General features: G+C 41.9%; 3 protein-coding genes and 1 non-coding gene across 7 annotated transcripts; all 4 read left to right on the forward strand.

The window, feature by feature from the left end:
* Positions 1 to 132: 132 nt before the first annotated feature.
* Positions 133 to 12,912, forward strand: LOC119553055 (prominin-like protein). 4 transcript variants are annotated; one of them, XM_037863167.1, is made up of 15 exons: positions 133 to 206; positions 880 to 1,028; positions 7,005 to 7,542; positions 7,606 to 7,753; positions 7,823 to 7,951; positions 8,016 to 8,203; positions 8,265 to 8,429; positions 8,481 to 8,611; positions 8,668 to 9,003; positions 9,068 to 9,177; positions 9,242 to 10,187; positions 10,284 to 10,423; positions 10,881 to 10,940; positions 11,036 to 11,209; positions 12,619 to 12,912. In XM_037863167.1, exons 3-15 carry the CDS (start codon positions 7,134 to 7,136, stop codon positions 12,728 to 12,730), a joined length of 3,048 nt encoding a protein of 1,015 aa, XP_037719095.1. In that variant the 5' UTR covers positions 133 to 206; positions 880 to 1,028; positions 7,005 to 7,133; the 3' UTR covers positions 12,731 to 12,912. The 4 variants fall into 4 exon arrangements, with proteins under 4 accessions (XP_037719095.1, XP_037719097.1, XP_037719098.1 ...); XM_037863169.1 differs by lacking the exon at positions 10,881 to 10,940; XM_037863168.1 differs by lacking the exons at positions 133 to 206; positions 880 to 1,028 and adding an exon at positions 4,852 to 5,005.
* On the forward strand, positions 6,130 to 6,202 carry Trnam-cau. Its single transcript has one exon. It is a non-coding gene; the product is annotated as a tRNA-Met (tRNA).
* Positions 12,913 to 14,306: 1,394 nt separating the features above from the next.
* On the forward strand, positions 14,307 to 17,608 carry LOC119553520 (prominin-like protein). The gene is given in 9 exon segments (XM_037863943.1): positions 14,307 to 14,520; positions 14,522 to 14,751; positions 14,807 to 14,914; positions 14,968 to 15,332; positions 15,387 to 15,514; positions 15,663 to 15,828; positions 15,882 to 16,248; positions 16,309 to 17,134; positions 17,335 to 17,608. Coding segments are annotated over 9 exon segments (2,637 nt in total). The 5' UTR covers positions 14,307 to 14,346; the 3' UTR covers position 17,608.
* A 157-nt stretch (positions 17,609 to 17,765) lies between these two features.
* LOC119553521 lies at positions 17,766 to 18,860 on the forward strand. Its single transcript, XM_037863944.1, has 2 exons — positions 17,766 to 18,091; positions 18,147 to 18,860. The coding sequence occupies exons 1-2, from the start codon at positions 17,841 to 17,843 to the stop codon at positions 18,739 to 18,741; spliced, it is 846 nt and encodes a 281-aa protein (XP_037719872.1). The 5' UTR covers positions 17,766 to 17,840; the 3' UTR covers positions 18,742 to 18,860.
* Positions 18,861 to 21,992: the final 3,132 nt, after the last annotated feature.

The raw sequence follows: 21,992 nt of genomic DNA on the forward strand, positions 1-21,992 counted from the left end.
TTTTTCCAGGGCTTCATGCTTGGTGTGTTATAAATCCAGTATGTTATTCTGGTATTTAAAGTAGAATATTTTTGGTATTCTTTAATAGTATAAAAGGTATATTTCTCATAATCGGTATTAATTACATTTAAGTCCGCGGTCACACTGAGTCAGAACTACTTTGAAATGCGAAGTTTTTTCGATCGGATAAAATTGAAGTAGAAAAGGTGAATATCCGAGGCGGATCTAGTCTGAATGGAGCGTGCCTTCGCGTGACTGAAATTCGATTGGCCACGCCTACTAGTACGGGAAAATATGAAAAGCGAGTGAAAATCACAACAAACGCCAGGTGTAACTGGGCAGCAAAGGCGAACGGAAAACGGAAAACAAAGGCAGAATGTTTCGAAAGGGCGGTGCAGTGCAGTGATACATACAAATAAAGCCATATACACGTTATCTGTGCGTTCTCGGTTGAAAATCGGTTAAACGGCTTACTGCGGATTAATAAATATCCATAATTCCCAAGGGCTTTACTTGGGAAAACTCCAATTAGGCCATAGGGGTCATTGGAAGCTGGAAGAACTGGGAAGACCTCACTGCGCCAGCGACCTGAATTCGGAGTTGTTTTTTTTTCTTCGTTCAACTCAAAGAACTTTCCCATCGGTTATGATTTATCTGTTAATATTAACCCAAATTCGACTGGAATTTTACACAAAAACACGAACAACATTTTGTTTTTGAACCCAAACCAACGTTATTCAGTCGAATTGCCATATATTTTGACCAGTAGAGCTGAGCAAATTGCACTCTTGGCTCTCCAAATTGGGTGTTTTATTGTAATCCCCGGCGACGTTACCCAGGAGGAACCCATCTAAATCCCATACTCCGCTTCCCTTACAGCATCTGGGGCCTCTGGATCTGAAACTGAGAGGGATCGCTGGATCCTACGGCTAATTGGATTTGGACAAGGCATATTTGGACATCATCTTCCACCCGAACCCGAGTCCAAAGGCCAGCTTAATTGGCTTAGGCGGCGGTTGTCGATGTTGGTGAGTGTCCGTCCGTCGGCTCATTTATTCTGTTTATTTCAATTTACCCAACCGAGTTATTCAATTAGTGGGTGTAGGGTCCCTTCCTGTCTCCAATTATAAGCTATATCCACCCATCTCGCCCAGAATTCCCACCTGGCGGCGGTGTGCATAATTAATGTGCGGCACTGCACTAATTGCTCTATGAGATACAAAACACTCAAAAAAGAGGAACACCCGCTGAAATATACACACGCACCCGCAGATACATTATATAGTACATGCACACACATCCCTGACCTGAGATACAGATGCGTGTGGTGGAAACGACACCCAACCGAGTGGAATCCGTGTATTTATAGAGTTTTGGGTCTATTCTATGATTTCCCAGCCACACACTTCACAGAACTCGGAAGCGGACTCTAAAAAAGAGCAGCACACATTAGATTCTGCCTGAATAAGCAAAATTTCATGCCACATCATAAAAAAAATTCTAGTTAGCAGCAGTTCTTAATCAAATAACTCTTGTTTATGTACAATTTGGGGTAAATAGGAATTGAAATATTTCCATTTTAAAACAATTGGGAGAATTCCATCGATTCCGATAATAATAGAATGACAAATAAATCAAATGTCAAATGACCTTTAGAGATTACCGTAAAAATCTCTAATAACAAAAAAGCAAATGCTGATTCTTCGAATGACATTTCACAATCCCCAAATAAACAATAAACGATAATGTTATGAAAGTGACAAACCTGCTTATAAATAATCAAGTATAATGCCTCAGTTTCAGAACCCAAGCACAGACTTATTAATATTATATATTTAGCCTCTTTTAATCTAAAAGTAAACCAACATAAAACCAGTATATTTATCTACAAGAAAACGTAGAGATAAGCTCGGCTAACCCATGGTTCAGAATCATTAATCAAATACGGCAAAGCAAAATGGAAAACATATGACGCTAACCGGTTGAGTGGATCTCTAGCGTCTGTCTGTAAATCCGAGAACAAACCGAAAATAGACCCAAGTCAAGGTTTGCAATATGATAAGCTATTGGATAACCGGGCAAGAGAGTGCCAACCTTCATATCAGATTCATTTAGCAAATAAGCTGACTCAACGTCAGAGAATCAAGATGATATAACCCATCATTGGGCACGTATCTTTCGTTTCTGTCAGTGTATATGGCTTCCGTTTCTTCGGTCGAGTAGAGCGAACAACTTCTCGATCGTCCCAACCCTTTTTGTCAGACTTTTCTGTTCATTTCCGCCCCTTTTCTCCATCTGCATTACCCGACTTCCTTTGTTTGCATTCGTTCAGTTTTCATCTAAAGAAGTTTACTTTGTATCTGCTTGTGTGATTAGCCCATTTTTCTGCGGTCTTATATCTGGGTAGTGAGTCACAAGAAACGAGTTTTTGCTTTGGCACGACTTCACTCCATCGGCAGGGCAACCTGTTCTCTTGCGATATCTTTCGCCTCGGAACCCCGTCCATGGACTTCTCCGCCGGCTGTTCCAAATTCGTTGTTGGATGTCACTTGGCGGAGGCGGTCCCAATTGGAATGAGATGCTGTGATGTGTGTGCTCTCAATTCAATCAGTCGAAAAATTAGTTGCAGTTTTCTTGGGAAAAGTTGATATTTATAATCTGATTAATCACGCCTTTTCAACTTGTTATTTTGAAGATGAATTATTGCATCCGCTGTCATTGAGTCTTATCTCAGATGTGTCCCTGCTTTAAAAATGTTGCCCTCATTTCTTTATTACATATGATTATTTAAATCAGAAAAGATCATTGCTGTTTAAGTTCTTGAAGTTATTTTTTATGATAGTGTAAACAAGTTTTTACCCAACCTTTAGTACTAGACATTCTTTTTCAACTAAAAAGATATTATTTTCATTCTATTTATTAATATTATTTATATTTACTAAGTGAATTTTGTGGTTAATGATTTTCTATTTATTTTGTTTTTCCATAGGACAATTTGTTATAATAATCCCTCAACTCGGAAATAATTTGTGTACCCTAGTCATCTAAATTGTTTAAATTACCAAAGGTCATAGCTATGTTAAATTCCATGAAGTACTGCACATTTTTCACGTTCATGTGAATTCTGTGAAATATTTATTTACCACTCGGCACTTTTGCTGCAAGACTGACATTGATTGCGACTCTGTATAGATGGAGGAAATTGTTTTTATTAATTCAACCTTCACTTTGTATTTAATTCTTTTGTTTATACAAGCCATAAGCAACCGTCATTAAGTCTATCGTGTTCGGATTCCACTTTTTGCTGATTTAGCCGCCAGCAGATTTTTAAGTATCTTGCACTTGGCGTTTCCGCAGATACAGTGGTCACTGGTTCTATTACTCAGTGCCTGTGACCCAATACGGGTATCGCCAAATAAGTTTGTTTAACTTTGCGAACTTTCTCTTCTGGGCGCAAACAAAAAATAACAAAACCAGTTGGATTCAATCAGCCGGGGTGGAACAGGCGAAACCCATTCAATTTCAAGAAATGGATTGTTGCCTTTGTCACAAGCTTTAACTCACATTACCTAAAAGGGAAACTTTATTACGATACCAGATACTCAATGACGACAATGGGTATATTGTGATCGTAACAGCTCGTTAAAGACTCTGAATAATCTAGTTTATTTTGATTCATTCTACGACAACGTTTGTTCTGCAAATTAACCGATTGCGAAACTCACTTTACTTGAACTGTATACGTTTTATTACCCCCATTTTATTGTTTTTAGTAAATAGACAGTAAAGATGATAACTTTAGCAAGATAATATCTGAATCTGGTTACTTTCAAATATCTTAGTATTTTTAAGACCATTTTTACGACTTCTTGTGTTTGCAAATTAACAGTTTGGAAATCCCACTTTCCAGGAATTGTTTAAATTTTATTACCCGAATATTATGATTACTTTGCTTTTGCGTTCCAGCCAGTTAAGTAAATAAAAATTTTATTAGTAGGTAGGCACATTAAGGCCGCAATTCTTACATTTTCATTTTATTTATTTGTTTACCTTCGGAATGCCGTGGAAAACAGTTCATATTCCGGAAAATGTTCTTATTTCTTATTTAATGATTTCTTGGCAAATTTACAATGCATGCAAAAAATCTGGGAAAGGTATAAGAAGTATGTTCTTGAGCGAATAAAAAGTCAATTTTAGAAACAAGTGTTTTAACGAATTGAACTAATAACCATATTGTACTGATGCAAAAGCAGTTGGACAATACGTTTTACTTGCGTTTCGAATACTAATAGATATTATTAATTTTTAAGGAGGTGGCGGATCTCTGGATCTTAAAAACAAATATCATATGATTGGTGTCATATTTTATCACTGTGTAAATATGAACTCTAACCGGAATTAAGGGCATTTTGCGTGTGGCCTTGTCGAGCCTTTTGCCTGTTCCGCCCACTGTTCGAGGGAGTGCAGCATCCTTGCAGATCCCAACTGCGCATGTCCCTGATTTTATATCCGGATGATGTCCTCCCAAAAAGCCGAGGCTGCAAATTGTTTTGTTTTCTCAAATTGCTGAGGAGACACGACCTCTGGCCATGCTTTTGTACTAAGTATTTGCCTTTTCCAAGTCGGATTTAGATTTTGGCAGTGGGGAAATCCAATCTTCGGGCCAGAGAAAAGACCATCAGTTCGCAGCCCGCAGCGTGTGGCGCGTGTCAAGGCCGTTCAAAGGCTGCTCCCCTCCAATGGGTATAGAGAATTTTCTGCACAGCATCGGCAGCAGCAGCATAGCGGAGCAGCAAATGGAGCATCGTTTTTCCAGCGCCTTTAGTTTGCTCCCAGCCAGACAACGCTGCGTATACGCAATCGACACCACCGAACACTCGTCCGCCTGTTTGGACAGCCATTAAGGCCCTGTCAGCAGGTGCAATCCGCAAATCCGCAAGCCGTGGCAAACGTCTATTTTTACACCAGCCATCAACACGCCTGGTAATCCAGCTCTTTCCGGAAAGTAAGCTTGGAAAAAAAGACGAGGGACAACCTCGAGATAAGCAGGCGGCAATGCAGTGCTCCGAATAGGTTTATATATATATATAGTGTTGTTGCGACACATTCTGTGCTGTCGTGCTGTGTGGTGTAGTGTTTTCGGGGGCCAAGGGAACATTGCCACACACTATAAAGCATAATGCCATGGAAAACCGTCGAGTCGAGGGGCAGACCCTTGGCCGCTCGACTCGGCGTCAGCCCTTCTTGTCCAGCAGTCGCCCACAAAGTTCATTAAACTTTTCGATTTCTTTGTCTATGCTGTGCCTGTTGTGCAAAGACAGTCGATGAGTGTAACTGCTGCTTGTTGCTCGACCCGATGGCCATAAATCTACAGTTGCCAGTGGCGGGTATCAAATGAGCACACTCATTCTTCAGATCTATGTATCTGGGAAATATTATAGTGAGTAGGCAGTGCATTCCCAAAAACCCAGTCAGCATATTGTTTACGAAAAAGAAAATATAATGTCGCCAGTCACAAAAATTAGCCTTATTAATCAAATTATGTAGTGCCCTTGCAGACAAACAATTTTAAGATAAGTATAAAAAAATGAGTTAGGAAGTGAATCATTGTACGAATTCTTTGTATTTTAAAATATTTTGTGAAGTCCTAAAGTAATCTTGTGATTAAAAACTGAAAAAGTCTTGAGTCTTGAGTCTTGAGATTAATTTCCCTAATTAAATAGAAATTTGCAAAAGTATTCTGACATATTTTTTAGAAACAATCATACCTTCTCCTAAAGATTAGGAAATAAAAAAAGTGTTTATATTTTCTATTATCACTTCCAAAGCCAATAATTGTTATTAATCAGTGATTTGAATGACAACAAACATTTATTTATGGCTATTCTACAAACGAAATCGTTTTTCAATTGAGTCCAACAAGATAACGTTTCCTGATTTTACAACGATAAGAATAGACTAGAGAAATTCTTTATCAGGTAATTTTAAACAAACATGTCGCATAGGCCCATCAATTAGCACATACATAACATAGCTTACATATATTTATTTATAGGATAAGCATTATTATGTAGATATGCATGTAAGAACCTTTCGCACAAGTCCGCTTTTTGCCGGCACAGTGTTCATGCCTCGATGGCGCAGTTGGCAGCGCGTAAGTCTCATAATCTTAAGGTCGTGAGTTCGAGCCTCACTCGGGGCATGTACATTTTTTTTATTTTTTATTTTTACGAAATATATATTTTATTTTCTACCGTTTGCATTAGCTTTGCCCGTTTTGAATATTTCTCTAAGCCAGTTATTTGATAGTTTTGGGTAATTATGCAAGGGCGGCACTGGCACGCAATGTTTACTTGCACGGTGGCTGGTGGGTGACTCATGATGCCCCCGGAAAAGTGCATTCAACCCGTAGCCAAAGGGACTTTCACCTCCTCGACGGGGAGATAACACCTGCCAGCACTGGGCAATGGCAATGTGCCAAAGCCTCAGTCCTTTGTATCGCCACTGGATGGCATTCTCGGGCAGCAGCTAATGCCTCAACCCATTGTCATCTTCTCGGCTTTTATTGACCTTAATTGATGTCAAGTGGATGTGAGAGTGCCTCTGGGTGTGTGTTAGTCTCCGCAATGCGATGTAAAACCAATCCTATTCCAAGCCCTGGATGGGATTATGTCCCATTTGCCTGGACACACCAAGAGGCGAATATATTTTATTGCCCCGGCCACGCATTTATTATTGGACGAGGACATGCCACTGTTCCATTAGGGTGTGAGCTCTGCTCTGTCTTTGCTCTGTTCTTAATTCATTCAGCTATGCCATTGGCCCTCCCATTTCCATTTAAAAATACCGAAGGAATTGAGATTAAAGATTAATTCGATGGGTGTTTTTGTTAAGGAGATAAACTTTGGTAGATATTTCTTAGAGCTGGGTTGGTTCGTCTTTAATTATAATACACCTCCTATAGATCTTTATTTTAATTGTCTGCATTAATTATTATTTTACAGGCCACTGACGTGTGAAATGGGTGTGGGCTACTACACCGAAGGGAACACGATCAAGAGCAGCAGCTCAGCACGTTAGTCAGTTTGAAGAAGCTTCGCCCAGACCCGAGGTCCTTCGAAAAGCAGCCGGCAATGAGTCAAGTGGCGGCCACAGTGGAGCCCCTGGCCGCTGTCAAGTCGAAATCGATGCGTTCCAGGAAGCGACGACAGCGGAGGAGACGACAGATAGCCTACCTGGCCATATGCGGACTGAGTGTGGCCATCTTTGGATTCGCCCTGGCCACGCTAATCAGGCCAGCAACCGCCCAGGAAGTGGTTGATGATGTGCCCGGCAATTGGCGCAAGGGATATGTGGGCCATGGCACCACGCACGAACAACTCGGCCAGCCCCATTGGCCACCCGTGGAGTACACCATGTACAGGCCGACGACCAACTACACAAAGGAACCACCACCACCCACGTCGGCCATGAACTCCATTTTCAATTTTACACACTTTCTGTATGACAAGGTCCTGGACAGGGATGAGCCCATTCCAGAAGGTGAGCAAAGTGCTCTAAAGATCTTGTGATGAATAATCTAATAGATCACAATCTGATTTACAGGCTACATTGTGGTTAGAAACGCGGACACGTTGACCCTGGGCCCAAAGGTGGAGGAGAACGACTGGCGGGATCTGTTGGCTCATTATTGGATGGTTCTCGTCTGGGTTTTTATTCTCGTGGTGCTCATTATTATCATACCGTTTATTGCGTGAGTGTTGGACCCCTCTATCAATTTTGAGTATTATGGTAATAACATTAATGATACCTTCCCCCACAGCGTTTGCTATTGTTGCTTCTGTTGCTGCCGAAGATGTCGACAGGGATGTCCTCCATGTACCAGTAAACAGGATGCCCAGCGGCGCTTCTGTTGCGGCATCTGTTTGCTGATCCTCATCATTGGACTGATGTAAGTGAAGGCAGCTATATAAAAAGTAGAATAATCCTAACCCAGTATATCTTCTATCCTACAGCTTTGGCATCATTATCGCCTTTGTGACCAACAAAATGATTGACAGCGGATTTTCCGAGACCTCCGAAACAATGAAGCGCGGCAGCGAGGACACTTGCACCTATCTGAAGGATGTGGCCGATCACGTTTACCATCTGATGATGTACAACTACGAGGAGATGGAGACCCATGTGCTAGATCAACTAACACGTAAGGAAACTTCTTAATTATAATATTGTGCGATTTATATTAACTTCGTGGCCCTTTTCAGATGCCCATAGGCACATATTTTTGGATCTCTCCGACACATCGGAGAGTAATTCACTGGCCGAGATGGAGAGGGTGTTGGAGAATATGCCCGAGGCTCTGGATCTGATGAGACAAGTGGACAAGATGGAGAAGGACCTGCGGTTCTATGGCTCACAGCTAAGAGATGGTAAGGACATGTTATATAACCGAAAATACCAATTAATAATATTTTTTTTAGGTGTCCGAGGCATCAAACGAGATATTAACTTTGCGGTGGCCAATCTCTGTCAGCTCCAGATGTGTCAGAAGTTCCTGATCAACAGCAATATCGAGCACATTGATACCTCACAGTGTCTGCACTTCGACGGCGTACGACAGAAACTCATTGTGGGCAGACATATATTATACCTTAAACCTATTTACAGCTGCCAAACACTACGGCCTTCATTGCTGGAATGGAGGATTTAATTGAAAGGAAGACCTTTGTTATACCCCAAAGGGGACTTGCACGACTGAAGAAAGTTAGCGACAAGGTGAAGACGCAGATGTCCTTCGTGGTGCCGCCCATGATGCGGGACTTAACCAAGGGCAGGACCATCTTCCGCGAACATGCTACTAGTGTGCGCAACATTGTGGAGGGCGTCCTAAGTGATATTCACATAAAGACGCTGCACTCGACCAAGTCATTTGAGGATGTTTACGAGCGCTTTGGTCACGATAGGAATGTTGTCAGTTTGATTGTGTGCTTGCTCATTCTATTGGTAGGACTGCTCTTAATAGATTTAGGTCACAAAAGCTTTTACTAACAAACATGTATTTGTTTAGGTACTTTTTATACTGATCTTTGCTTTATTGTGCGGCTGCTTTGGGCGACGACGAACTGGATACGGCGATGAGTGCTGCAGCAAGTCCACTGGCGCCACTTGTCTTCTTCTGTAAGTAGATGCAATGAAATCATGTCCTGAAATGCTAATCCATTATTTTCATTACCACTTTCAGAGCCATCTTGTTGATATTCTGTGTTTTCTCCTTTATTGCTCTGGTTGGACTGTTCTATTTTGTGCTGGGCATGGTGACATACCAGGGTGCCTGTGCTCCGCTGAGGGATCAGGAGAACAATACCCTGTTCCGACAACTGGACGCGAAGATTGATCTACATCATTTCTTGCCCGCGGGAGAGGGTTCCAAGGACGTGTCGGAGCCGCTGAAAATGTCGAGCGCCATCAAAGCCTGCCATGCCAACCAGACCATATTTGAGATGATGCGCCAGAACAACATATACGACATCAACGACCTGGCGCGCATCAAGGTTATGACCCATGCAGCCGACGATCCGGATTCGGTCAAGGTATTCGATGAGGATCTGTCCAATGTGATACTGTTGACAAACGAAGAGCGTGAGGACTTGAACGAAGCGCGGGAAAATAGTCTTTCCAAGTACCATAGCTCCTTGTACATGCCCAGTCTGTGCACCCAGTTCACGCCCATGAACCTGAACGCCCTGTCCGAGCAGCTGTACAAGCTGTCCAACGATCTTGAGTACCCGGCCTACGGCTGGGCCAAGGTATCCTTCTGGAACGAGGGCCTCAACACCAAGGCCTTCTATCGCAACTTTGTGCCGAAGCTCACCAGTCTGGTGGAGAGGATGAGGGCCAATCTGAAGAAGATCGACGAGCTGATTTCGTACGAGAACCACGACTTTACCAACACCATCAAAATATTGACCGCCACGGCAATCAGCTCCGAGGAGTTCATCCAGAAGCGCGGCAAGGAGTATATTAATAGCCTTGGTGCGAATTTGACGAAGACCATTGACCAAATAATAGAGGAGTACATCGATATGATTATAAAGGAGGCCAACGAAAGTGTGGGACACTGTGCACCCCTATCGTATATATATTATCGTGGAGTCGACTTGATCTGTCACCGCATCGTGGATCCCATTGTGAGTTATTAGGTCTTAGGTCTTATTACTACAGCTCTATGCCTTACCACATTTGAAGTGTTACCAATTTGAATGCTAACTCTACTCTATCTACAGAATGGATTCTGGGTGGGTATATTGCTGTGCGCCCTGCTCTTCCTGCCCATCCTGTTTGTGGCCCACCGCCTGATGTGCCTGTACAAGAAGATCTATCCCTATCTGGCTACCGTTGGAGCTGCTGGCGTTGTCGAGGGCGGGTGAGTTGTCCTTTGTCTACTCCGATTCGCATTTCAGGCATCCCAGCTAAACCACCGTAACCACCCTAACCCAAAGCTGTCCCATTTGCACGGGTGCTCCGTATGTGCCACCGCCAATCGTTAGCTGCTCCGGTGGGCAGCAGGCCTACTGCGGCTGTCCAGCCGGAGCACCCACTCGAGGTGGTGGTGGCGAAGATGCCATCCAAGATGAGGAAACCGATGCTGTTGCCTGGGACGAGAGCGAGGTGACCTACTCGAATGCCGATCCCGATCTCGCCGCCAGCAAACGCAAGAATGACTAACACCTTGGGTTGGACTCGATTTTACTTGATTAACTTTCAGCATTTGTCTTATAAGTGTATGCATGTAGCAACAAAAAAATTCAGCGTTTGCATCACAACTAAATCGTCCGCATTCTTCTCATTTCACCGCTAACCCCGAATCATCCCGCCCGCAGCAGCGACTATCTGTACGACGCTTATAGTGAGCGCGAGCGAGAACATGTACCATTGGCTAAGTAAGAGATCATCCAGTCACCCGTCTGACCCATCTGGCTAGCAGCTCCTCTAATCTTGTCTACCTCTGTGCCATTGCATCTCCTCCCCCTTTTAGTGTGCCCAAAAAGCGGCGCAAGGCCTACGAGCGGCGACGGGAACAGCAGGACTACTATGAGGACGCCTCGCCCAGCGTTTCGCGGGGCAATCGATCTGGTGCAGATCGCGGAGGCGGCGGAGGGGACGGAGCCCCGGGCAGCAGCAGCATGCGTTACAACGATATGGCGCCCACGTAAGTGTCATCCCACTCCCAGCTATGCTTCTCCTATCATTAGTCGCTATCTAAAAGTCTGTCTTAGCTGAGCAGTTACTTAAATTCCCTGAAAATGGGCCAGTTTACCTTAAAAAATATGTAAATAATGAATATTAGAAGTTTTTAATAAATTAAAGGTCCGGTTTCTCAATGTCATGTTAACTATAGTGTGTTTCCGTTCAGAAGTTAACATAAAGTTGCGTTTTTCGAACAGACATATTTGTTTTCTTAATGTGTTGGTTATTTTACAGAAGAGAAGTCTTTAAAGAGAATTAAAGTGTCTGTTTCGGTTTGTCGACCCACAAATTTAATCAGAACTTAACCTGAACTTTGATGTCCGATAAACATAACAAGATATTAAGAAACTAAATTTTTCCCAAACAGCATTAGGCCATATGTTAACATGACATTGAGAAATGGGCTCTAAGATTTAAGTTTTTTGATCTTGTGCGTATAAAATATTCCAAGTTAAGACAGTCTTGTAGTGAGTTAACAACATGCTCTTCCAATAGTAAATGCATCATAGCCGCGTAACACTGACCATTAATTAGCCTGACCGCATCGATATCCAGATTCCCTTGATCGTTTAGACCGCTGCTAAATAGCTAAAACGCTAATTTTTATTTTGTTTAATTTAGCGCTAAAGGTGCGACCAATGGCACTCGGCCAAAGGCATTGGCGGCAGATGGTTTCTTTTAGGCATGGCCCAAATGCTAATCGGTTTTGGTTTCAGCTCGGTAATGTGCCCTTTGAGAGATTCGATCGGTATCGGTGTGCTTCCCCGGCAGTCTCGATTCGAATACATTTCCGACTGTTTGTGAATAGACTGGAAACCACCCCCTACACAACTGCTTAGTACCCCTTTCGTTTCAATTTGCGAGTTAAAATTTTCCCTTACTATCATTGATTTGCATTTGTTTGTATTTTTGATTGGCTAAAAGGTAGTGAACAAACATTTACCCATTGCTGGTATTTAAAGAATAATTATGTTCCTTAATTCTTTTTAAAAGCTTCGTAAAACGCCTTTATGTTGAAAATATTCAGTATATTTGTTTCATTTATATTGCTTATTGGAGAAGCTTTCGTAGATTGCTGCTCCAAAGTAACAGACACTTCTGGACTCGATCTCTGGCCAGACAAGACCCCAGCTTATCCACCGAATAAGACCACAACCCCTCCTCGATAAAAGATTGCTTTACTATGACCAAAAGCCACTAACTCCATATCGATGTTCGATCTATGTTGACCAACTAATCTGAATTATCGCAGCTACTGCTGCGCCCCATTCTGTGTGTTTCTGTGTTGTGCGTGATTGGTCGCACTATAAATATTATATACGCCCTGCATATATTATCCATGGACTAATTCGATTTAATTGCATTCCACAGGCACTGGGACCACGAGCCACCACGATACCACAATCCTCCAGCTGCGCCGCCATCCTCGGAGTACGAACGTCCGCCGCCCTACTACTATCCAGGTGCCTCCGAGCAGGATTAGACGGACGGACTGGCTCGGGACGGTTCGTTCGGGAGGTGGCAACATGGATGATTTTATTTTGAACCCTCACGCCCACTGCCCCCGTTTCCCCCATATATACCCCCTACTGAGACTGTACTTTTAGTTAAAAGCGTAAACAAGAAGATAACTGAAATTATATAATTTAATTAAGTAGTATTGTAGCATCACGTGTGTTATCACTTTGGCCCGGCCAGGAGATCTGCCATTCGCCTGGCAGCTTGAAAGCTGGAGAAGAACCCACACATAGTTAATATTAAGAGCGGGCCAAAGCAAGAGGGCAAATACGAAAATTCTCAAATACCCCTTTATGATTACTTTACGAAACAAAACAAAAAATGTTGCCAAAAGACGAGCACGATGAATCGGACGGATCCGGCGGGGATTGTCCCGGCCGGAGCATTTAATGAACTCTGGAGTCTGGAGACTCCGGGCTGGAAGGCCGAGCGGCAGGCGTAGGATCTGATGAGTCCCTTGAAGAAGTTGGCCATTCGCCGGGCCGCACGGCCGCAGAAGCTTTAAGGAATCTCATAATTTTATTATGCACACACTCAGAGCAGGCGAGACATACCCAAAAAAAAAAAAAATAAAATAAAAAACAAAGATACAAAACAAAACAATATCTAGCAAGCAACTACATAAATAATAACCGATCAAACACTTTATGGAATCTGTAAACTTCCAGGAAATCAAAATCGCGGAAAACAAAATATGATCAATACCAAAACTGCCATTTTAATTTAGAAATGAGCAGAACAGGAGAGTTGGGAGTTATTCAATGCATTTAATGTATTTATTTTAGAAACAATACGAACACTACACACTTCCTTAAAACCGACAAATTGTGCACTCGGACACTGATATACCAATCCAATGAAAAACCCTAAACAGCTACAGATTCGAGATACGAATACTTGAATGTAATACGTATTTTAACACGTTGTCATAGTTTAGTAAGTGAAAACCAAAAGCAAGAGCAACAACCCTAAAGCATTTAAACGTTTCCAATTGTATTGTCTAGAACCTAAGGGCAAGCTGTAAGTTTCCGAAAATACCTATTAAACACCATACACAAATAAACCGACACGCGAGCATATTGTACGGATTACACAATTACATAATTTTAGTATTATTATACAAGTAAGAATGTATGTTGTATTTTACATTTGACGTACATTAAATGATTTCCGCTTAAGTCAAGTAACCATGTATCAATATTGCCGAGCGCAAGTAAAGATTATCGAATAAGAACCCGGAAAACACAAAAACCCAGTTGCCAGTCAATCATCGAGCTCCGTTGATGGTTGTCTCAGTCGTTTGCAAAATTTTGTCAATAAACTTCAAGTGGTTTTATGTACGAATAAGCGAGTCTTGAAAACAATGGGTTTATAAGGTTGGTTCTTGGTTAGATCATTTATTGAATGATCTATAGATCTCTTGAGGCTCGTTAAATGCATCTTTCGGATTAAAATCTTTCAAAACGTAGAATTCTAAACGGCTTCTCTACTTCATTTTTCCCTTCTTAACCAAAGCAATCTTTATCTTTATAATCATATATACCTGTTGATAAATACAGTTCGAAAGAATGACATTTGGACATGTCCTTATATTGTTTGGAATCCCAACACTGGCTCATATTGGTTGATTGCCAGACCAATTATACACTGCGTCCTTATAATGTTCTGATCGATCAGGGATCCTTGATAAACTACAGAACGTTCAGACCAAAAAATAAGGATCTAGAATCAGAAATCAAATCGAAAGATGGTCAATACGACGCATGTGGATTCTTTGGGTCCAATCACGTATGTGCCTCATCTTTTCACTGGCGCTGTGGTCTCAGACTCCAAGGAGGTGCCCAAAGGCTACATAAGCAAAGATGGGGATGACATTGGATCCAAGGCGGTGAAGGATGACTGGGCGGAGTATTTGGCAACTCAGCAAGGCCTAAAGATATTACTCCCTATATTATTTCTACTCTTTTTTCTGGTTCCCATCCTTGGGTGAGAGTTTCTAGTATTTTGAAGAGGTAGTATTCATACAACTAATTCCCATTAGATTAATTTATGCCTGCTGTTGTGCGCGCTGCAAGGAGGATCAAAAGTCTAGCAAAAACATTCGCTACTGCTGTGGTATCCTTTTAGCGATTTTGGCCTTGTTGATGCTGTAAGTATGGATGTATTACTCATAGCCCAGATCGATTATGTGTTATACCCTAGTTTATTTCTTATTTTTGCCATTGTGGCGGCTACGCAGCTGAATAAGAACCTGAAAAGCCTTAAAAAACCGGAATGCGAACCAAGTAACTCCAGCAAGTCAACTGAAGAATATGTATTCCAAAACGGCTCTGATTACATGCATCAACTGTATGTTGTCAACTACAATCAGTTACAGAATTTTATCGAAGATGCCATAGCGGATGAACCTAATGTTACAGAGTCCTATATTCGGGGGGAAATCCATGCCATGGAGATCGAAATGCTGAGCGATGTCCTTAAGAACATGACAAAAGTTAAGCCACTTATGATATCGTTTGATAAGGAGTTAGCCAAGGCCGCACAATTGGCAACCAGGTATCGTCAAGGTGAGGATAATACATTTGGTTAGATCTAATGTTTCAATAGACAACCTTTATTAGGTTTACTACGCGTAAAAAAGGATCTCACAGCATTTGTAACCAAAACCTGTAAGGAAAAAGCATGCACAGATTTTTACAGTGAGAACCAGATCAAGAAGATAGACTGGGGATGTATTCAATATCATAAAGTAAGTTCATCAATTTATTTTATCAATTGTCAATAAGGAAGCAAGATCAATGTAATAGCTTTGTTTTAAAATGATCATATTTCTAAAAATATCTAGTTATATTTAAGTTTGGCTAATCACATATAACTCATACCCTTCCACCTTTAAGTTACCCCAAACGAAACCCCTTGTTAAAGGTGTTCAAGATGCATTAGCCAGCAAGTATGTCACTTACCGGCAAAAGACCGCTCAGCAATTGCGACAGATTTCCCAGGCGATCAGAGATCACATGAGTGGCATACTAAACACCATTAAGAATAGTCTCGAAAAGGGCGGTAAGCTGTATAACATTGGAAGTTTCTTAAAAACATTCTAATCTCAACCAAAGCCAAGGAATTGCAAAAGCGATACGAAGCATCCTTAAAAATGATACAAGGAGTCGTCGAGGAGATGAAGAAGAATCAGAATGCGGTGGTCAAGGAAAATCAGGGAAGAAGATCTACCCCTGCCGGTACCCTGCGGAGAAAACTGGGATCATCTTGGTACGGAACCACGATGGGCATCATTCTGTTGTTGATGCTGGTGCCGATTCTCCTGATCATCAGTCTCCTGGTGGCTCTGTCCAGTCCGAGGGTGGCCAGTTGGCTGCTCTGCATTACCCTGATTGCTATATTTATCCTATTCTCGGTTGGCATTTTTTTGCTGATCTTCTATTTGGTTCACGGAGCATTGATTTATGAAGCCTTTTGCTCCAGGTATAATTTTATAAGATGAATATATTTAAAAGTGTGATGAAAGTTCATTATTGTTTACAGGAAACCCTCTCAGCAATTAGCCAACAGATACATTAATCCGAATGACTATCTGCCAGAAAATATAACCCTTTCTCGTTCACTGCCCATGTTGAGGACCTTGGATATCCTGCACAGCTGTGTTCGCAATGAAAGTTTGTACAATGCATTGGGTTTAAAAGAGTTTTATAACCTGGATGGCCTACGCGATGATATGATGAAAGATGTCCGTGAGTCCCTAGAGAAAATGGAGAATGCTTCGTTGCCGCACAACCTTCAATATATTCACGCCAATGCGACGAAGGTGGCCCAAGAATTGTTGAAGGGCAACCTCGCCAAATATGACAGCAAGCTCTTCACAAGGCAAATATGTCCTGAACTTTTGCCGCATCCCAAACCTGGTTCTATGTACCTGTTTAACGCGAAACTGATAAAACTGTCGAGGATTGTAAAAAATGGAGGCAGTCTCAGGCAGTTATTGGCTTATGTAGCTTCCGTTGAAAAAAACGTGGACCGTCCCTTGAAGCAGATGGTGCCACAATTATTGAAAACACTAAAACAACTGGATGAGCTGCTCACAGGGGGATATGTTACCTTTGCCAAGTACCTGAATTACCTGCTGGCCAAGATCAAGCAGGGTGACCAGTTCCTGCGACACGATGCCAAGAAGGTTACCGACGAGGTGGCCCGGAATATCAGTGATTTCGTGGAATCCAGCCTGGATACGTACGTTGGCGTGGTGGATGAGGTTACCAAGGGCCAGATGGGGAGCTGTGAGCACCTCGTCCGAGAGGAGGATCAGGCCAAGGCGGAGTACACCGACCTCTGCAATCGGATTGTAAAGCCAATGGTGGGTCTAGGGGAATTCCCCGGAACAATGTTTTGCAGTTTACTTGTATTTAGTTCCACAAGTATTATAATAATTATTAATTAATGGTGATTGGTGCAATCATTAGCTAGTTATTTAATGATAATTAATTTGTTTCATACCCAAGGTTTTTAATATTATGTAATTATCTTACAATTGATCCATTTTATATACCTTTTTAGAACGCCATTTGGTTCTGGCTTTTTCTGTTTTCCCTGCTCCTCCTGCCCGCCATCTGCTGCACCCATTTTCTAAGATGCCGCTTGAAATCCTTGAGAAATTTCTCAGAGTCAACGCTGGTTTCCTTGGGAGGGGGCAACTTTGTGGCCCCAGGCATGTTGCCCCTGAGTTCGCCACAATGCGAATGCTACAAATACCTTCCCGATACGGCGGAGACGAATGTGGACAATCTGGAGGACAGGGAAGACTTCTATGTGGATCACGTCAAGCGCTAGGAGTGACTACAGTTTGTAATTTGTAATCAAGCTAAAATATATTACCATGTATTTCAATTGTAGGTGTACTTAAAATAAAAATGGAAAAGACTTAAAGTAGAGTATGGTTCAATGTGTAATGTCTCTATCGAACATAGAACACCATTTCCTGGCATCCAAAGTCACTATTTTCTATACATTTTTCAAAACTTACACTATTGCTACAACCGAAGTAATAGGAATCAAAATAAGTAATGAAGTTGCTGTGCTGGGAGTCGCTTGGTTGCTTTATGGCTAACTTCCTGCCCAACTCTTGGTCCTGGACAGATGAGATGACAACCTTAAGTGTGGTTAACCAAAGTCAAGGAATAATGGAGGACAACATTGGCTGCTGTTCCATGAACTGGCTATTGCAGCTCCAGCAAACCTCTTGTCCCCTGGTAAAGATTTTAATACTCGGATTGGTGGCGTTGCCGGTTTATAATACCATTTTGATTCTGGTGGGGTAAGTTTGAGATATTGTAGAATTTTTAGGGATTTTCTAAGTGGTTTCCTCTCAGATGGCGCCTAAATTCTAGTGCTTCGAGCAGTGCAGAGCGTTTGGTGCTGGACATTCGAGTGGCCGGAGCCGTGAAACGTCCAGCTCCACCACCTCCTGCAGCTCCAAGGCCACCGCCCCGCCTTCGACGACGAAAGGCTCCAAAGTCCCCAGTTCCAAAGAGAAAATTGCGATTAACAGAAGGCCAACCCAGCCAAAAGAATCCCTTTGATTCCACCTTACAGAGGTCTTCGGATCAGGATGATCAGACAGATCAGTACAAAGATCTCAGGGAGAACCTGAAGCTGGTCTTGGAGAACTTACAGAAGCCTCTGCCGTTGGCATTGTCTCCTTCCCCCTTATTACCCATTTTTGTACCCCCTGCAATAGAACCCCTGACCCCGCCTGAGTCCCCAACCCCGCCTGAAACCCCCAGAACGGAGATGGAAAAGCGTCGCTCTAAACTTCTCCCAGGGATCTTGAAACGCCTTGGACTAAACTCCATTTGGCAGAGATGGAAAACTCGAATGAGCAAGAAGAAAACCACGACTTCTGAGGCCAGCACTTCCTCATCCAGCTGCTCGAGCACGGGTTCCAGCTGCTTCTATGTCTACTAAACCGAAATCTGGCCAAGATCGAGGGCACAGCTCAACTATCAGCGAGAAATCAGCGCTCCATTCCGTGTGAATCTGTGAGATAATATATTTTGTTACGATTAAAAGCGTGCTGAGGTCAACTTTGGAGACCTTGAGTCCGCGTTTGGCTTTATTAGAACACATCCGGCAGTGGAGTTCCAAAGCGACCGCCGCCACCGACGACAAAAGACCTAAGCGACAATCCTTGTTCTCGCATCAATCTTGTGGAGGGTAGGCAACTGAAAAAAAAAACCAAAAATATATAAACACCAAAACAAAAGTTGAGCAAACAAAAGGCACATAAGCCCAACTACCGGGTGAGCTTGCTCGTTCGCCGATGACTGGCTGATTAAGGGGCAGCGAAAGCAGATCGCTATCGTCACTCCAGTTCCAGCTCCACCTCGAGCTCCTCCTCCAACATCCAAGTGCAGCTCCATCATTGTCTGGGCCACAATGGCAGGAAGGAAAAGCCAAAGAGCATGGGGAAAAACGAGGTGCCATCTGGAGCACTGAACATCTGATGCTCTGCACCTTTAACAAATCTGAAACATATAATGGGGTTGGGCCTTTGGGTGAATCCAACACCCAAATGGATTAAGTACCTAGATATTCCGGGAACACCCTTTTTCGATCGGAATAATTTATGGGATTTCCTAGAAGTTGTTAAAGATTTTTAATCTGGTTTAAGGTGTGTAGCAAAAACTGCATAACATATTTTACTGATCTTAAATTATCTATAAATCTCTGCAACATTCCTGGTTTTTGGTTTATTAATAGTCCTAATCCATTGAGAGATAATGATTAGAAATGCTTTAAGTTAAATCTTTGGCTAACGAATCATTTATAAATCACCTTGAAATCACTTCCCAAAAATATGGAGAAATTTAAGTAGCCTCAAAACAGTTTAATATTTTTTTGACTTACGTTTAAAAGGTTTAAAAATACGTCAAACTCATAAATTCCGTTTTTATTGATATTGAACCTATAAAAAAAGATATTTATACATTTTTTATTGATATTGAAAATATCAAAAGCTGTTTACTTGGATGTCTCTTTGTTGTGAGCCAAAGTTGCTGGCATTTAATCTCTCCTTTTACTTTAATATAATTTATCAACCGAATACCATACAACCATGGCTTAAAAACAGAAGTAACCTTTTCTTGGAAAGGGCAGAACACAGTCGAAAATTACAATGCAAAATGAGCCGCCAACTCCCAGACGAGTTTTTGTTCTTCCGCAGTGGCAGTTGAATGAGTTGACCAGATGACCAGGGCGCCCCGATGGTCCAATGGTCCGATTCCAGTCGATCTGATCGGCGAGAAAAAAATAAACATATACAAGACAAGACAAGGCCCCCCAGGCAAGGCCATTGAAAAGTGAAAAGCCGCTTGTGGACGGCATATGTTTTTCATAATTTGTAGCTAAAAATTAAATCACGTTTCTTATCAGCGATGTGATGCGATTGTGAGTGCCTTTCTTTTTCAACAATTACCAAAATCATAAAGGCAGCCAACGAAATTACCTACAAAGAAATTTCACTTTCAGTTTGAACCGCTGTGAGTGTGTGTTTGTGTTTTTTGTACGAAAACAAAAGACTTAAGGCACGAACTTGCTGGAGTGAAGGTTAAGTCGTTCGATTTGATATTCAATTGGTATAACGATTTCGAAAGCCAAGCCAATGCACTCGTCGATAAGGTCCCACCTGAACCGCATGGATAATGGGTAATCGCCTTTCGGATAGATCACTTCTTCCTGGCTTTCGGTTTTCTGTTTTTGGTTTTCTGAATTTCTGTTTTCATTTTTGTTGTGCATCCGATGTGAAACTTGGCCCGCTTGCGAAACAGAGCATCGCATGGAAGAGTTTTCTTCAGGGAAAACTGGCACACAGAATTGCAAAAAGCAAAAGCTGCAGCAAACATCAAATGGCAAATGGCACGCAATGGAATGGTGGGCATTAAAATGCACGCAATTAAGTTGGCCAAATGATTTACAGTGAAAGGCGGTGAAATTTATGGCATGCAAAGCGTGAGAAGGCTCTTTTCTTCCCGCTAAGCTTAAGATTCCCAAGGATTGTGGGCCAAGAACTCTGGTATAGGAAAAAACCCCACTTCAGTCTATACTTTCGTTTTCATTGGAGCGCTATTTGTTGACGATTGTCTGTTGATTGGGAGGGGAGGGGTGTTTTGGCCAGGTCAGGAATTGGAAGTGGAATTAAAAAGTGGTCGGTGCTCGCTTATGAAACCCCTTCACACAAAACCCATATGCTAATTAACCTCGGCTGCCTCCTGCTTTCTATCGTGTGAAACGTCAGCCAAGTGTTATGCGCGGCGTATTTTGTAAATCATATTTCGAATTTGCATTTAACGCAGTCGCAGATGGAGATGGAGATGGAAATATAGATGGAGATGGAAATGATTTTGGGTTTGGGGATGAGGATCAGTTCGGAGACATTTGGCTGACGGCTCTTGGCCGTTTGTGTGTATGCTAATCAAACATGTTTGTTTACCAAATCCCAATCCGATAAGATATGGTGGCCACCCAGTGGGTGGGGGAGTTACCTAGTTTTACCCGGCTTAGTTATCGAATCAACGGTTTTAACCTATTTAAGATCGATGCATCGCTCATAAGCATGCTTGTAAATATACTTAATAAATAAAGACTTAAAAGTTTTAAACAAATGATATCAAGTTTAATATAGACTTGATCTCATTTGTTTATATTTTAATTCCTTTCCTATTCCTTTGGCATCTTTATAATTTATGTTATAAGCCTAAAATATATAAAAATAAGACAGGTAAGTTACATAAGCCATAAGCAGAAGATTGAAGAGTTGTAATATGCATTTAAATCCGACTTTTATGGAGAGCACTTTCTAAGAATTAACAAAAAAAGCGTAAAGTGCTTTCCAAATACGTTTCATTATGTGATTTTAATGAGCCATAAGTAATATAGTTACATTCATTTTTAAGAATGTTGCATATTTTTGCGATTACAATTTTTATTTTCTATATTCGGAATAGCTGTTTAATATTTTGAATACTCAATTATGCTAGTCTACAGTAAAATTGAATAAGAAATGTGGCGGCTGTAAAATAAATTAGCAACAAAACTGATATTGCCCAAATCTGTGATTGATTCACTGACGTTATAAGGCAGCCAATCAAACCGGTTGAAAGGGGTTTGGTTGAACGACGAATTGAATGGCCATCGATATTCAATGTGGTCTAGTCCAA

The sequence above is a fragment of the Drosophila subpulchrella genome, chromosome 3L (assembly GCF_014743375.2).
Source record: "Drosophila subpulchrella strain 33 F10 #4 breed RU33 chromosome 3L, RU_Dsub_v1.1 Primary Assembly, whole genome shotgun sequence".
NCBI lineage: Eukaryota > Metazoa > Arthropoda > Insecta > Diptera > Drosophilidae > Drosophila > Drosophila subpulchrella.